Below are 16,400 nucleotides of genomic sequence, written 5' to 3'. Positions count from 1 at the left end.
GCATCCGCTACAAGACCATGGTGCTTGCCTACGGAGCTGTGAGGGGAACGGCACCTCCGTACCTTCAGGCTCTGATCAGGCCCTACACCCAAACAAGGGCACTGCGTTCATCCACCTCTGGCCTGCTCGCCTCCCTACCTCTGAGGAAGTACAGTTCCCGCTCAGCCCAGTCAAAACTGTTCGCTGCTCTGGCACCCCAATGGTGGAACAAACTCCCTCACGACGCCAGGTCAGCGGAGTCAATCACCACCTTCCGGAGACACCTGAAACCCCACCTCTTTAAGGAATACCTAGGATAGGATAAAGTAATCCTTCTAACCCCCCCCCCCTTAAAAGAGTTAGATGCACTATTGTAAAGTGGTTGTTCCACTGGATATCATAAGGTGAATGCACCAATTTGTAAGTCGCTCTGGATAAGAGCGTCTGCTAAATGACTTAAATGTAAATGTAAGCAGAGGGAGCTGAAGACAGGAGGAGAAATGGAAGTGAATGAGGGTGAAGTATCGGAGGTGGCAGGTGTGGTGAAGTTATCGGAGACCGAGGTATGCACCGAGGATCAGCAAAAAGATGAGTCTGTGACAGTAGGAGGGAAGTTTATGGAAAAAGTGGCCTCTTGCCTTTTGGCTGATCCATTTGTGGTTTCATGGTGGGATTTTTAGCATTTATAACAATGGTTATCAACTGTACTGCAGGGATGGAATGGAAGTCGCAGAAAATTGAGGTTGTGGTGGCAGCCGCAGAGAGGTATTTGGGTGTGCGAGACTTGACATCAGAAGAGTTACAGGGTGTGATGGCATGAGGTAGGAATAAATACATTTAATTAGTAGAGTAGGGTGGTGATAATTTTATTTTATATCATTTTGAAATTAGTGAGTGTAGTGTTAGATGGTAGGGTATTTATTTAGTACATTTTTATTTTCCAAGCAAATTATAAGGGAGTTGTACTCCAGTCTCGTAGGTGGCGGTAATGCAACAAATTGGATGCCAACCGCCGTTAAACCTCATAAAAGAAGAAGACCAGAAAAACCTTTGTTTATTATTTTCAAGATGGCGGCGGGAATGTATTTAGAACATTACCTTGACAGTAAGATAGTTTTCCTTGTTTATGTTTTATTCATGAAATAATGTACAATCCTACAAAAATATTGTGTAATGGAATTTGTTTGTGTATTTTTGTTTTACATGCACGCATAGCTACTCCCAGAACCAGTACCAGGGCTTGAGACAAGAAGCCCAGTTACTGGTTCAGCTAACGTTACTACATAAGAAATCCCAGAGCAAGGGACAAAGAGCACGCGAGAAAGCTAACTTATGTTAGCTAAGTTAGCGCGCCTGCAACCCAAGTTAGCTAGATGGCCAGCTAACAAAGTGGTGCATAATTATACCGTTCTTGATCGATTCTAAATGACTTTGTTGTATCGTAGGGTTCTATTCAGTGCTATCCTCACGTTTACGTAATAACAGTTATACATATTTATAGACCAGCATTGACAGTTTTAGTAACGTTACCTAACACACACAAGAAGCTAGCAATGTTGCAGCCCACTGACTGATGATACTGGTGTATTTGATTTGGAACCGGTATATAACGTGATACACTGTACAACCTTGTTTTTCTAGGTATAGAAAATCTGCCGTTTGAGCTACAGAGGAATTTCACTCTTATGAGAGACCTGGACACACGGACAGAGGGTGAGACTCACACAGATCTGATATTATGATTGTTGCTGTTATCATAACAGGTAAATAGAAAACACTTATCCAGAGTGTCTAGGCTAAAGTCAGAAGTCAGTGTGCATGTAGCCCATGTGATGGTTGTACCCACAATTTACTATAAATGAATTAATCTCTTTCTCTCAGATCTGAAAGGGCAGATAGACTCTTTGGCTCGTGAGTACACATCAAACACACACACCCTCTCCTCTGAGCAGAAGCTCTCCCTGCTCCGGCAGATCCAGCAGTCATATGGCAAGTGTAAAGAGTTTGGAGATGATAAGGTCCAACTGGCCATGCAGACCTATGAGATGGTGAGTAGGACCTTAAGATGGATACAGTAGAATGGGAATAGAAGCGCTGCTTGGGGTCCATACTAGTAATGAGGAAAGGAAAGGTGCTCTTTGGAGAGAGGGTTACCTCAGGTTGCAGGTAAGCCTTACATAGTGAAATGTGTGTTATATTCTCAATTAGCATGTTTGATGCAGCTGGAAATGGAAATGTTGACTACTTTCTGCTTCGACTGTGAATAGTTAGCCTAGGCAAGTTGAGATGTCCGTCATTTCTACATGTAATGTCTCAGTCAGTGTCCTGTTATTCATTGTGACCCTCAGGTGGACAAACACATTCGCAGGCTGGACACAGACCTGGCCCGCTTCGAGGCAGACCTGAAGGAGAAAAAGATTGAGAGCACAGACTATGACTCAACCTCCAGTAAGGGAATCAAGAGTAAGTTCTGTTCAGACACTTTGTGCTCATTTTCATTCAATTTTGTCCCTTCAACCCAAATGTGACTTTTTAGTGTTGTCTCATTGACGTTCAACCCTATAGATAGCTGTGAATTGGGCCATGTTCATTATGGCATGCAATGGAAAACATTTTAGCAAAAACAAACTTTTGCTCATTCTTAAGTCCAGGGAGTCCCTCCTTATTTATTTTATTAGTCTATTTTCTTCTGTTTGGTGCTTAATAAACAACCCAGGTAAGCTCCAAATGTGACCATAGCCTAAAGAGTTTTGTCTTTTTTCAGGTGAGCTCAGGGGGCCAAAAGAGAAGAAGGTGGCTCGCACAAGGTTAAAGGTGAAGTCAGACGACGACTGCAGCCCCAAAAGCGGACAGAAGAAAGTCAAACTAACACAAGCGTATGTACACTTAAAACATACGTTTCATAGGCTGATGCTTTGTACTAGGGATGCACGATACATCGGTGAACATATTGGAATCGAACGATATTAGCTAAAAAATGCCAACATCGGTATGGGCCCGATGTTAATAACCGATGTCAAAGCTACCGTGCATACCTATATAACGTAGGTACGTGATGTAATAACGCCATGTAAAATGTAGCGCTACACGTTCAACACAGCATTCCTAACCTAGCCCACACAATGTCTGCTGTGTGGATCGAGCGGTCATTTGAAAGAGTAACAAAATTTCAGCGAGACAACTCAAAGGCGAAATCCATTAAAGCCAAGATAATGGAATTCATTGGCCTTGACAATCAACCGTTCTCTGTCGTGGTTGATGTTGGCTTTCGCCGACTGGTCGAGCACCGGTACACACTACCAAGTGCGCTATTTTTCAGATGTTGCCCTACCGGAGTTATACAGTAATGGCGTCACTGCAATTAGCTTCACGACATACATACTATGGAATGCCGTTTGGGTCTTTGTGTGTCATAAAAGATACAGTAGCACTGTCAAAGCTGGACAATAAAGTCTGCAAACACCGGCCACAAACGATGTGTTTACAATACCGCGTTGGTAATAAAGCATTATTTGTTCGACCGCAACTTCTGGGGTAGCTAGCTTTAGCTTGGTACATAGCTAGCACCAATACAACCAGCCTGAAAACAATGACCAGTAGAAACTGCAGTCATTTTCATTATTCTTAACAATGATTTAGGAATCCTTGTGACTAAGTATTAGCTAGGTTGCCACTTGTTGTTGGCCTATTGAACTTGAACTTCAGTTCCATGAAAATAAATGGCTAGCCAGCTACTTAACCCTGTTGCCCAAAGCTAATGTTATAAGCAGCCAGGTAGCTTCATCTGGCTAGACCGGGTTATGTGTTGTGAAGCTAGCCACAATAAGGATTAGGCACAATAGTGAAATTTGCGGTTTGCCTTCAAAATAAAAGTATGTTGTTGACAGTGTTGCAAATGAATACAAATAGTAGAAATATGCCATATTTTATTTTTGAAGGCTAGCCGCAAAGTCCAATTTGCACACTTAGTTGACACTTGACGTATATCTTTTGTTGACACGCAAAGACCCCAACGGCGTTCCATAGAAATCCTGGTAGAGAATGAAACTACTGAACAACAAAACATGGGCGGCAGGTAGCCTAGTGGTTAGAGCGTTGGACTTGTTACCGAAAGGTTGGAAGATCGAATCCCCGAGCTGACAAGGTAAAAATCTGTTGTTGTTCCCCTGAACAAGGCAGTTAACTAACTGTTCCTAGGCCGTCATTGAAAATAAGAATTTGTTCTTAACTGACTTGCCTAGTTAAATAAAGGAAAAATAGATTTTAAAATAAATAGGTTTTGATTATGATTATGTTTTACATTTACCTACGTAAATACCAACAAAATAACTTTTTGGTCAGTGTGGTGTGTAACCTTTATTTAACTGGGCAAGTCAGTTAAGAACAAATTCTTAATGACAATGACGGCCTGGACGACGCTGTACTAGAATGCTTAAAAGGCCGCTAAAATTTTAAATATCGGTTGTCGGTATCGGGCCAAAAATGTCATATCAGTGCATCACTACTTTGTACCAGATATAATCAAGACAGCTCATTTTCATCTCCACTCAAATAACTCCCGTGAACCTAACCCGAAATGTGCTGTTCTGGTCTTCTCTCATTCTCTCACTCCGTATCTTGCAGCAGCTTCTGATGCAGTACATCTCTTCCTCTCAGTATTCATCCCTATTGTCCTCCATTGTTGTCCTTAGGCCTGAGTTCACAGCCCCTACAGTGAACTTTGGGAACGTCCACCCCTCGGACGTGCTGGACATGCCCGTGGACCCCAACGAGCCCACCTACTGCCTGTGTCACCAAGTGTCCTACGGAGAGATGATCGGCTGTGACAACACAGACGTGAGTCCACAGCTTTCTGCCAATGACGATCTAGTGGTACATGAGCACTAGGTCCAGAGTTGAGGTCAGTTCTTTCAATTCAGGAAGGAAACTGACATTCCAATTCCCTTTTTTTCTCATAGAGAGAAGCAATGACATCACGTCCTGAGATGACGGAATTGAAATGAACCCCAACCCTGATTGGGTCAACTATTCACTATGATCCAAATCCTAACCTGATATCTGGGCACTAGAATGTTCCTACAAAAAATACCACATTGACATGAATGCGTGATTTTTACCTAAAAGTCTGATTTATAAAATAGTGTTTAGAAATGAGCGATGGCTTTGGAATTTTTGGCACTTCAATCAAAGATGAATTAAGTAAAACCTAAATAAAGACTAGTTCCTTTTGGCCCACTAGAGGGCAGTAAAGCATTATAAAAGTCTCTCCCGGCACTAATGGAATACTAAGCAGAATGTATTGTGTTGGACTCATTGCAGTGCTCCATTGAGTGGTTCCACTTCGCCTGCGTGGGGCTGACAACAAAACCCAGAGGAAAATGGTAAGTCAAGGAAGAGATGGAAATCAGGAATTTAGGATTGGAAAATATGGATTTTTCACCTATAACATGGAAGAGATCAAGACCCTGAACGTACCACCATTTATCTCTCACCCTTTCTTTTCTCTTTTCCTCTCTATCATTTCTTACGCCCAGGTACTGTCCAAGGTGTACTCAGGAGAGGAAGAAAAAATGAACCCAGAGACAATCATAACCAACAATCATAACGCTAGAGTTTACAAAGGAGGGTTCAGTGTTTGTATTGGAACATGGGGAAACCCTCCATAAATCCTAACATGGACTCCGCAGGGTCATGTTTAATAGGTCACACCGTCGCAAATTGTTTTCAAACGCAAAACCAAAATGAGCATTTCCTATTGGACAAGTCCAGAGTAGCCCCTTCCCTGTATCAGTCCATATTCTTCAGTTCAGTGTCTAATGAACACGACCCCCCCCCCCCCCCCCCAGTATTAGGGTCCTTCCGGTCTGTTATCCTGTATAATTCTCTTTGTTAAACAGAAAGAAGCAATGAAGGACATTTGACAGAGGTGAAGTTACAGACGTTCCCCAATCATGACTATTATGTTGCATTTTATTTTGGAACTTTTTTTGGCGGTTGCTTTAATGCTTTAATATGCAGAGTAATACAGGGACGTATACCCTTATTTTACAGCCGGTGGTTCTATATGGCTCTCAGCCACTCGGTTGCTTCATGACAGACTGTAACAGCGACTCCTACTGGATGCTTTTATACTGAACACTATTCCGCCCTGATACACGCGGATCACAAGTGTTAACTCTTTTATTTCCCATCTGTTCTCTTAATTCACCCCTGGTTATTTCCATATCAGACTTCGGGGGACAGAACATTTATTGATTAAGCAGAGTCATTGATTTAGTTAATAGATTTGACTCAATGAGAATATACAGATCTAGATGTCCTAGTTCAGAATGCAGTCGGACGCAAACTGGACAGAATTTCTCTCGCACATTCACTAAACAGCAATGACCTGAATTGCAGGTTGTTTGCACAAAATGAGTGCGCTGGAAATGGAATTGCTTAAAGGAATCTAAATGCTAACACTTTCAAATATATATGGACATTTTGATAGGCCCCAACTCACATCATTCAACAATGTCCTGTATATTTCTATTATGGAGAGGCATATCTTTGTTTATGAAGAGCCTTATTGATCATTACTGTAAGAATAACAATTTAAATGTGCTTAAAAGTATCAGAGTTACTTGATACTTTGCTCAGTAGGTTTTGACTGGTGCCTCAAGAATATTATTTCAAGTTAAACTAATGAAAATGTATTTTGTTGACATTTACTTTTTGTATTCAAAGTGTAATTGAATACTGTACTGAAACATTGGGTGCTGTTTGGTGTTTTTCCATTAAGCAATAAAGCTTTAAAAAAAAATAGTAAAATTACATTTGTTTCTAGAAGTTGCTCTATTCTCATTAGCTTAGCATGTGTATTCCTGCTGTATTTCCTGCCTGTAATATTTTTTGGGCCCAATGTGCGAGGTGTCTAAGAAAGATAGACACATCTTTGCATGGATAGTATTGACAGAATATCAATCTGAAGTCCTCCAATAGTTTATCAGTCTTAAGATGTTCTTTCCTTCTACCCACTGTTATTTTGGTAGACATCAAATAACTTCATACTTACAACATTGTACACAGCTGGCCCATTCCCTAAGTGTAAAATCCCTGTACTATTTCAAACCCCATCACCCCCACTCCAGTGCAGTGTTCAATCCGGCTAAAAGTCTCATCACTGCTCTATCATGTCCTGTGCTTTTCAAAATTCCAGAAGGTGTCTGTCTGTCTTCCCTTTTTCATATGACACTAGTGAATCATATAAAATACATGTGCCAAAATAAAGGAAACACGAGTGAATGAGGGATACGAAGTATATTGAAAGCAGGTGCTTCCACACAGGTGTTTCTGAGAAATTCCATCATGTATAAAAATGCTGGGCAGGCCCAGTTGCCCATTATTTTGGCTACAATGGCTATACCACCATCCACTAGGCACGAGTGGATTAAATTATAAAATTTCTCGTGGAAGAATTTTGGAAGGATGCGACACCAGAGTTCCAGACACTAATGCGTAGGTACATTGAAGCTTTTCTGGGGCGGCAGGTAGCCTAGTGGTTAGAGCGTTGGGCCAGTAACTGAGAAGTTTCTAGATCGAATCCCCGAGCTGACACGGTAAAAATCTGTCGTTCTGCCCCTGAACAAGGCAGTTAACCCACTGTTCCTAGGCCGTCATTGTAAATAAGAATTGTTCTTAACTGACTTGCCTAGTTAAATAATACAAATATTGGTGTTTCTTTTATTTTGGCAGTTACCTGTATGTGGAAGGTGTTTAAGGGTGGAGATTATTAAGAATGTTTTGTTTATTATATATACAGTACCATTCAAAAGTTTGGACACCTACTTATTCAAGGGTTTTTCTTTATTTTTACTATTTTCTACATTGTAGCATAATAGTAAAGACATCAACACTATGACATAACACATGGAATCATGTAACCAAAAAAGTGTTAAACAAATCAAAATATTTTTTTTCTTTTAGATTCTTCAAAGTAGCCACCCTTTGCCTTGATGACATCTTTGCACACACTTGGCATTCTCTCAACCAGCTTCACCTGGAATGGCTTTCCAACAGTCTTGAAGGAGTACACACATATGCTGAGCACTTTTTGGCTGCTTTTCCTTCACTCTGCGGTCCAACTCATCCCAAACCATCTCAATTGGGTTGAGGTCGGGTGATTGCAGAGGCCAAGTCATCTGATGCAGCACTCCATCACTCTCCTTCTTGGTGAAATAGCCCTTACACAGCCTGGTGGTGTGTTGGGTCATTGTCCTGTTGAATAACAAATGATAGTCTCACTAAGCGCAAACCAGATGGGATGGCGTATTGCTGTGATAGCCATGCTGGTTAAGTGCGCTTTGAATTCTAAATATATCACAGAAAGTGTCACCAGCCAAGCACCCCCACACCACCTCATCCATGCTTCACGGTGGGAACTACACATGCGGAGATCATCTGTTCACCTACTCTGTTCAAACCGCTGTCTTTGTGAGACGCAATCTCAAATTTGGACTCATCAGACCAAAGGACAGATTTCCACCGGTCTAATGTCCTTTGCACGTGTTTCTTGGCCCAAGCAAGTCTCTTCTTATTATTGGTATCCTTTAGTAGTGGTTTCTTTGCAGCAATTCAACCATGGAGGTCTGATTCACGCAGTCTCCTCTGAACAATTTATGTTGAGATGTGTCTGTTACTTGAACTCTGTGAAGCATTTATCTTGGCTGCAATTTCTAAGGCTGGTTACTCTAATGAACTTATCCTCTGCAGCAGAGGTAATTCTGGGTCTTCCTTTCCTGTGATGGTCCCCATATGAGCCAGTTTCATCATAGTGTAACGGATGTGAAATTGCTAGCTAGTTAGCGGTGGTGCGCACTAATAGCCTTTCAGTCGGTGACGTCACTTGCTCTGAGACCTTGAAGTAGTGGTTCCCCTTGCTCCGCGGCTTTTGTGGAGTGATGGGTAACTATGCTTCGTGGGTGACTATTGTTGATGTGTGCAGAGGGTCCCTGGTTCGCGCCCGGTTCGGGGCGAGGGGACGGACTAAAGTTATACTGTTAGATTGGTGCCGTGACCCGGATCGGGCGAGAACCAGGGACCCTCTGCACACATCAACAACAGTGACCCACGAAGCATCGTTACCCATCGCTCCACAAAAGCCGCGGCCCTTGCAGAGCAAGGGGAACCACTACTTCAAGGTCTCAGAGCAAGTGACGTCACCGACTGAAAGGCTATTAGCGCGCACCACCGCTAACTAGCTAGCCATTTCACATCCGTTACACTCACCCCCCTTTCCCGCAGCAACCAGTGATCCGGGTCAACAGCATCAATGTAACAGTATAACTTTAGTCCGTCCCCTCGCCCGAAACGGGCGCGAACCAGGGACCCTCTGCACAAAGTAGCCACCCTTTGACGTGATGACAGATCAAGCTGATCTTAACTGTTATAGGACTATTTCTATTTTGCCATGTTTATCTAAAGTGTTGGAAAAATTGTCAGTAATCAACTGACTGGCTTTCTTGATGTCGATAGTATTCTTTCGGGTATGTAATCTGGTTTCAGCTCAGTTTATGGATGTGTCACTGCAACCTTAAAGGTTCTCAATGATGTCACCATTGATTCTAAGCAATATTGTGCTGCTATTTTTATTGACTTGGCCGAAGCTTTTGATACGGTAGACCATTCCATTCTTGTGGGCCGGCTAAGGAGTATTGGTGTCTCTGAGGGGTCTTTGGCCTTGTTTGCTAACTACCTCTCTCAAAGAGTGCAATGTATAAAGTCAGAAAATCTGCTGTCTCAGCCACTTCCTGTCACCAAGGGAGTACCCCAAGGCTCGATCCTAGGCCCCACACTCTTCTCAATTTACATCAACAACATAGCTCAGGCAGTAGGAACTCTCTCATCCATTTATATGCAGATGATACAGTCTTATACTTAGCTGGCCCCTCCCCAGATTTTGTGTTAAATGCTCTACGACAAATCTTTCTTAGTGTCCAACGAGCTTTCTCTACCCTTTTAAACTTGATCTGAACAGCTCCAAATCAAAGGTCATGTGTTTTGGTAAGAAGAATGCCCCTCTTCCCACAGGTGTTATTACTACCGCTGAGGGTTTAGAGCTTGAGATAGTCACCTCATACAAGTACTTGGGAGTATGGCTAGACGGTGCATTGTCCTTCTCTCAGCACATATCAGAGCTGCAGGCTAAAGTTAAACCTAGACTTGGTTTCCTCTATCGTAATTGCTCCTCTTTCACCCCAGCTGACAATCTAACCCTGATTCAGATGACCATCCTACCCATGCTAGATTACGGAGACATCCTTTATAGATCGGCAGGTAAGGGTGTTCTCGAGCGGCTAGATGTTCGGCCATCAGATTTGCCACCAACACTCCTTATAGGACACATCACTGCACTCTATACTCCTCTGTAAACTGGTCATCTCTGTATACCCATTGTAAGACCCACTGGTTGATGCTTATTTATAAAACCCTCTTAGGCCTTACTCCCCCCTATCTGAGATATCTACTGCAGCCCTCATCCGACACATACAACACCCGTTCTGCCAGTCACATTCTGTTAAAGGTCCCTAAAGCACACACATCCCTGGGTCGCTCCTCTTTTCAGTTCGCTGCAGCTAGCGACTGGATCGAGCTGCAACAAACACTCAAACTGGACAGTTTTATCTCAATCTCTTCATTCAAAGACTCAATCACGGACACTCTTACTGACAGTTGTGGCTGATTTGTGTGATGTATTGTTGTCTCTAACTTCTTGCCCTTTGTGCTGTTGTCTGTGCCCAATCATGTTTGTACCATGTTTTGTGCTGCTACCATGTTATGTTGCTACCATGTTGCTGTTATGTTGTGTTGTTACCATGCTGTGTTGTCATGTGTTTCTGCCTTGCTATGTTGTTGTCTTAGATCTCTCTTTATTTAGTGTTGTGTTGTCTCTCTTGTTGTGATGTGTGTTTTGTCCTATATTTATATTGTATTTATTTTTTATTTTTAATCCCAGGCCCCCGTTCCCGCAGGAGGCCTTTTGCCTTTTGGTAGGCCGTCATTGTAAATAAGAATTTGTTCTTAACTGTCACGTTCCTGGGGCCTGTTGCACAAAAGTAGAATTAAGACATCCGGGATAAATGACTCAGCTGAGCTCAATGAAGCCAAAACATGTGCGTCCAGGCTTAATTGGTTGCACAAAGACCAAGCCAGGATGAGCAGACACGGATTCATTAAGCCAGGTGAAACCAATCCTGGATAGGTGCGCGCTCACGGCTCACTCAAATAGACCCCGCCACAGATCACAGATTAACTGATTTACCATGGCAACTAGAGCCGCGTACTTTTCCCCGTCGGAAGCACAAATCCTCATGGAGGCATACGAGGAGGTAAAATATATAATTAAGAAGAAAGGCAACACCGCCACAGTGATAAAGCAAAGAGAAAAAGCGTGGCAAAGTATTGCAGACCGCCTGAATGCGTAAGTAGTGCACAATTACACACTCACCGCTCCGCTGAAACATCACAATTACAATTCAAATATTTAATTCACATCTCCAAAAATGCAGTTGTACTGTAATTATGAAACGGTTAAATTTGTAATTGAAATGCACTGCAGATATGAGTGAAATTGTGTAAAGTAACTCCATCACACTGTATAAAGCTATGATAAATTTTTTGATATTTTTACTGAAAACAAGACAAAAATACCAAGTAATTTTTTGCAGTGTGACTCCATTAAATGTGTGTGTGTGTGTGTGTGTGTGTGTGTGTGTAGATTAAACATGAACGGGCCAAAACGGACATGGCAGCAGGTCAAAATCAAATACAAGAACATTCTGCAGAATGGTATGGTCCCTGACTAATATTTAACAAAGCACAAGCATATATTGTACCCAGAAGGTACCTGCTCACACATTGTCTGTACTGTTTTAGCAGTGAAAAAGAATACCCACAGACAAGGCACGGGTGGTGGGTCACCAAAGGCTGACCTTACCCCAGCAGAGGACATGGCCTTGGAGCTAAATAAAGGCAGGCCCGTCTTAGAGGGGATCCCTGGGGGGAAAGAGACGAGCATAGGTTCCTCCCAAGATGCCACCCGCTTCATTCAAGGTATGTCCTTCCATCTCTACATGGGATACAACCACATTCATATTGAATCAATTTGGACTGTCTGACTTTGGTTTACCTATTGCCTTGCAGTGTCTGGCAGCACTGTGTTCCTGTTAGAGCCACCAGCACAAGCACCAGACGATGCTGATCCAGTGAGTACTCCATCAAAGGCATACTGTAGTCCTGGCATGTCTTGTCTACTAGCTTCAATATGAATCCGATTAAATGTGATAGGGTGAAGGCCCCAGTGCAGCAGCAACAGCACATGATGGAGACGATGATGAGGAGGAGACCATCTCTCTGGATTCCAGAAGGCATGAGGTATCATGTTAAGACTGTGAAAGTACTATTTACTCTACAATGGTGAGGAGTCCTCATCAAAATCAAAAAATCTAATTTCTTTTACAGGACCCAGATGCTATACAGTGGGAAAACCAGCCTGGCAACATAGTGCGTATTAATAAAAGGACACCACATCCTGCCAAATTCCAGCTGCGCTAATTGTATTGTGTTCACAGAGCTCACAAGCTATCAGAAAGTTGTATGGCAACCACCTCCGGCGCCAAATAGAACTGGCAGACATAGACATTCAGTACAAGAAGAAAAAGATGGAAAATCTTGCACTGGAGTCCGAAATAAAAAAGAGGACAATTAGGAAACTGGACCTTGAAATAAAAAAACTTGAGAGGGAGGTGAGATATGCCTTCAATGTACACTGTATGCTAACTGTAACACAAATGTATTAATCATTATTTTTCTTTCCTCCCCCAGCTCCAAGAAGATGACACAGCTCAAAATAAAAATTAGGTATATTCTCGTAAAGTCAAGTGAGCCATGACATATGAGCTCTTATTGTGAGCACACAGGACGGTGGCATCTTTCTAAGGTTTTTTTTATTTTCCCAGCAATCAGTACAACCAAGTCATCGTTATAAGGCATCGCCCTCTTTTGCCCACCCCCCCAGCACCAGGTGTGGCCACTAGCCTATATGAAGGCCCAAAATTGTGTGTTCCTTTCTGCTCTGACAATGGCATGCCCATTCGTGCGAGATGTGGTGGATGAAGAAGCACTTGTGCTGAGGAGAGCCTTCAGGCGAGAAAGGGTCTTCAGGGACCGGTTGGACCCACTGGCCTTCCCTGATGACCATCTATATGAAAGATACAGGTTTTCTGCAGATGGCATCAGGTATCTATGCAGACTACTGGGTCCCAGGATTAAGCACCGCACTGCACGGAGCCATGCACTGAGTGTGGAGCAAATGGTTTGTGTGGCCTTGCGCTTTTTTGCTAGTGGAGCCTTCCTGTACTCAGTGGGGGATGCAGAACAGCTGAACAAGGCCACAATTTGCCGCACAATAAGGAGTGTGTGTCTGGCTATCAAAGCATTAGCAGATGTCTTCATCTCCTTCCCTGGCCACAGAAGACTCTGTGACATCAAAGAGGAGTTCTATAGGATTGCAGGTAAGAGGATCTACAAATTACAGGACAACTGTTAACACATAGTAGGATACTCATTACTTTGTGTGACAGGTTTCCCCAATGTCATTGGTGCAGTGGACTGCACACACATAAGGATAAAAGCCCCCTCAGGTGCCCATGAGGCCGATTTTGTGAATAGGAAATCCTTTCACAGCATTAATGTTCAGGTGAACATAACTTTTTGATATTGTCCATTGACGAACACTCTGCATTGCCAGTGATGTGCATTGATTGGTGTAATATTCCTCATCTTATGATTTCAGATGGTCTGCAATGCTGACTGTGTGATCAGCAATGTTGTGGCAAAATGGCCTGGCTCAGTCCATGACTCCAGAATCTTTCGGGCCTCTGAAATCTATCAGTGCCTATCACAAGGTAAGCCACACAACCCCTATTTATAACCATCATGGCTGTGTCAAGAATATCACTGTGTTTATGAGGTAGTAATGATGAGATTTTGTGTTGACAGGTGAATTCTCTGGTGTGTTGCTGGGAGACAGGGGGTATGGCTGCCAGCCTTTTCTCCTGACACCTTTCACAGACCCCCAGGAAGCACAGCAGGCCTACAACCATGCCCATGCCAGGACCAGGGCCAGAGTTGAAATGACCTTTGGCCTCCTGAAGGCACGCTTTCACTGCCTTCACAAATTAAGGGTCAGCCCTGTTAGGGCATGTGATATTACTGTGGCTTGTGCTGTCCTCCACAATGTGGCCTGCCTGAGGAAGGAGAGGGCCCCCAGAGTGCCACCAGCCATGGACTGGGACAATCCGGCAATCTTCCCTGATGACGACAGTGGTCGGCTGCTGAGGGACCAATATGTGTTGAATTATTTTAGTTAGTATGTGTGCTTTCAATTTTGGTTAAATATGTCCTGCGGTGGCAGAGGAATTTGGTTTTTTTTGGGTTCGTTTTTTGACGAATTTGGCCTCTTATGATGTTTGTGCGGTATACTGTGTGTAATACAAGGCTGCAGGGAGGCTACTGCATCCATTCATTTGTCTGTTCAGTTGATGTGTATGGATTTGTCCTGCATTTATTTTAGTGTGCAGACATGCAGGGTGTGTTATATACAGACCTTTGAATGTGTATGTATCATTTTGTATAATATGCTTGGATTCTGTGCTTTCCATCTTGTAGAGTCACTGTGACTTCAGTTTCGAAAGGAGCTGATGGTTTACCTGCTTTGTTTTGTCCTTATTCAATAAAGGAACATAATGTTACACATTGTGTTTTTATATTCATATGGAATGTGTATTTGTTTATATGACAGAGTACTAGGGCCACACTGAAGAAAAAGGATAAAGTCATAAATTTATGAGGCTGGTTCTTTCTGCAGAAAAGCTACATATTGTTTTTACAGTTTTGATACTTATGACAATGTGATACTTAATATTCTGGCACATCAGCATGTCTTTGTTTATGAAACCATACTGAAGTACAATTTCACGAAATGCCCCACATCTGTCATTTTAACAACTGTCCTCCTTTAAAACAACTGGTTACAATATTATGACTTGTGTTTTTTCCCCCTCTGTGGCCCTAATATTCTATCATTTTATATATAGCCTTATAGTCTATGGGAAACTGTAAATTATCTAATGATAGCAACATCATCTAAAAATCATTTTTTATCCAAAGTCATTGAAATTAATGATCACAAACGTTTAAATAATAACAGTGGGTCTAGTTATATGTGATAACAATGTATAGTGAGCAGTGAAATAACTATTGGTTTCCATTTGTGGTGACTGCTGACTGACATTAGGGATGAGATTAAATAGATCCTGGAATTTAGCCTGGTCTGGAGCAGGCTAGCTCCACAGAATAAATCTCCATGGTAATTTATACCATAACATATCCTCCTGCCCCCTATCCATCTTTAGTGCAACCGGATTACGGATCAATTGAGCCAGGATCACCAAGATATCCTGGCTTAATCCCTTATCCTAGTTTTGTGCAACAGGCCCCTGACCTATTTCTGTTAGTTTGTTGTATGTGTTAGTTGGTCAGGACGTGAGTTTGGGTGGGCATTCTATGTTGTCTGTTTCTATGTTGGTTTAAGGGTTGCCTGGTATGGCTCTCAATTAGAGGCAGGTGTTTGGCGTTCCTCTAATTGAGAGTCATATTTAGGTAGGTTGTTTCACAGTGTTCGTTGTGGGTGGTTGTCTCCTGTGTCTGTGTATATGTTACACCATACGGGAATGTTTCGGTTTGTTCGTGCGTTTATGTAGTCTGTTCCTGTGTCAGCGTGCTTCGTGTATTTGTAAGTTCGTTTGTTCAGGTCTGTCTACATCGTTTTGTTATTTTGTTAGTTATATCAAGTATAGTTCGTTTTCGTCTTTGTCTGTTTTGTTTATTTAATAAATCATTATGTATTCACAACCTGCTGCGCCTTGGTTCGATCACTACTCCTCCTCTTCGTATGAAGAGAGAGAGGAACGCCGTTACAGAACCACCCACCAATCCAGAACCAAGCAGCGTAATTTCGAGCAACGGGCAAGTATACAGGAGTTGGGAGCAAATATTTAACGGAGAAGGACCATGGGCTAAAGTGAATCACCGTCCATGGGAACAGCTGGAGGCAGCTCTGAGAGCGGAGGAAAAGAGAGAGAGGAACCGGCGTTATGAGGGGACGCGTCTTGCACGGAAGCCCGAAAAGCCCGTGAGTAACACCCAGAAATTTCTTGGGGGGGGGCTAAGAGGTAGTGGGCCAAGGGCAGGTAGGAAACCTGCGCCCACTTCCCAGGCTAACCGTGGAGAGCGGGAGTACGGGCAGACACCGTGTTACGCAGTAGAGCGCACGATGTCTCCTGTACGTGTGCATAGCCCGGTGCGGGTTATTCCACCTCCCC

At 42.9% G+C, this 16,400-nt stretch overlaps 2 protein-coding genes across 9 annotated transcripts; both read left to right on the top strand.

Annotated features, from left to right (window-relative positions):
* The first annotated feature begins 952 nt into the window (after positions 1 to 952).
* Positions 953 to 6,792, top strand: LOC139558720 (inhibitor of growth protein 4-like). 3 transcript variants are annotated; one of them, XR_011671632.1, is made up of 8 exons: positions 953 to 1,084; positions 1,621 to 1,692; positions 1,861 to 2,027; positions 2,328 to 2,442; positions 2,744 to 2,855; positions 4,671 to 4,815; positions 4,938 to 5,360; positions 5,514 to 6,792. XR_011671632.1 is itself a non-coding variant. In XM_071374078.1 (8 exons), the coding sequence occupies exons 1-8, from the start codon at positions 982 to 984 to the stop codon at positions 5,551 to 5,553; spliced, it is 816 nt and encodes a 271-aa protein (XP_071230179.1). In that variant the 5' UTR covers positions 953 to 981; the 3' UTR covers positions 5,554 to 6,792. The 3 variants fall into 3 exon arrangements, 2 of the variants coding, with proteins under 2 accessions (XP_071230179.1, XP_071230180.1); XM_071374078.1 differs by having other exon boundaries at positions 5,299 to 5,360; XM_071374079.1 differs by having other exon boundaries at positions 972 to 1,084; positions 1,621 to 1,742; positions 5,299 to 5,360.
* A 2,640-nt stretch (positions 6,793 to 9,432) lies between these two features.
* LOC139558718 (putative nuclease HARBI1) lies at positions 9,433 to 14,789 on the top strand. 6 transcript variants are annotated; one of them, XM_071374077.1, is made up of 11 exons: positions 9,435 to 11,437; positions 11,735 to 11,805; positions 11,893 to 12,069; positions 12,160 to 12,221; positions 12,304 to 12,390; positions 12,478 to 12,519; positions 12,588 to 12,761; positions 12,841 to 12,876; positions 12,975 to 13,529; positions 13,811 to 13,922; positions 14,017 to 14,789. In XM_071374077.1, exons 1-8 carry the CDS (start codon positions 11,280 to 11,282, stop codon positions 12,874 to 12,876), a joined length of 807 nt encoding a protein of 268 aa, XP_071230178.1. In that variant the 5' UTR covers positions 9,435 to 11,279; the 3' UTR covers positions 12,975 to 13,529; positions 13,811 to 13,922; positions 14,017 to 14,789. The 6 variants fall into 6 exon arrangements, with proteins under 6 accessions (XP_071230177.1, XP_071230176.1, XP_071230178.1 ...); XM_071374074.1 differs by adding an exon at positions 13,599 to 13,714 and having other exon boundaries at positions 9,444 to 11,437; positions 12,478 to 12,761; XM_071374073.1 differs by lacking the exon at positions 9,435 to 11,437 and adding an exon at positions 13,599 to 13,714 and having other exon boundaries at positions 11,448 to 11,805.
* Positions 14,790 to 16,400: the final 1,611 nt, after the last annotated feature.

The sequence above is a fragment of the Salvelinus alpinus genome, chromosome 29 (assembly GCF_045679555.1).
Source record: "Salvelinus alpinus chromosome 29, SLU_Salpinus.1, whole genome shotgun sequence".
Taxonomy (NCBI): domain Eukaryota; kingdom Metazoa; phylum Chordata; class Actinopteri; order Salmoniformes; family Salmonidae; genus Salvelinus; species Salvelinus alpinus.
This window is presented reverse-complemented; position numbering and strand designations above follow the sequence as displayed.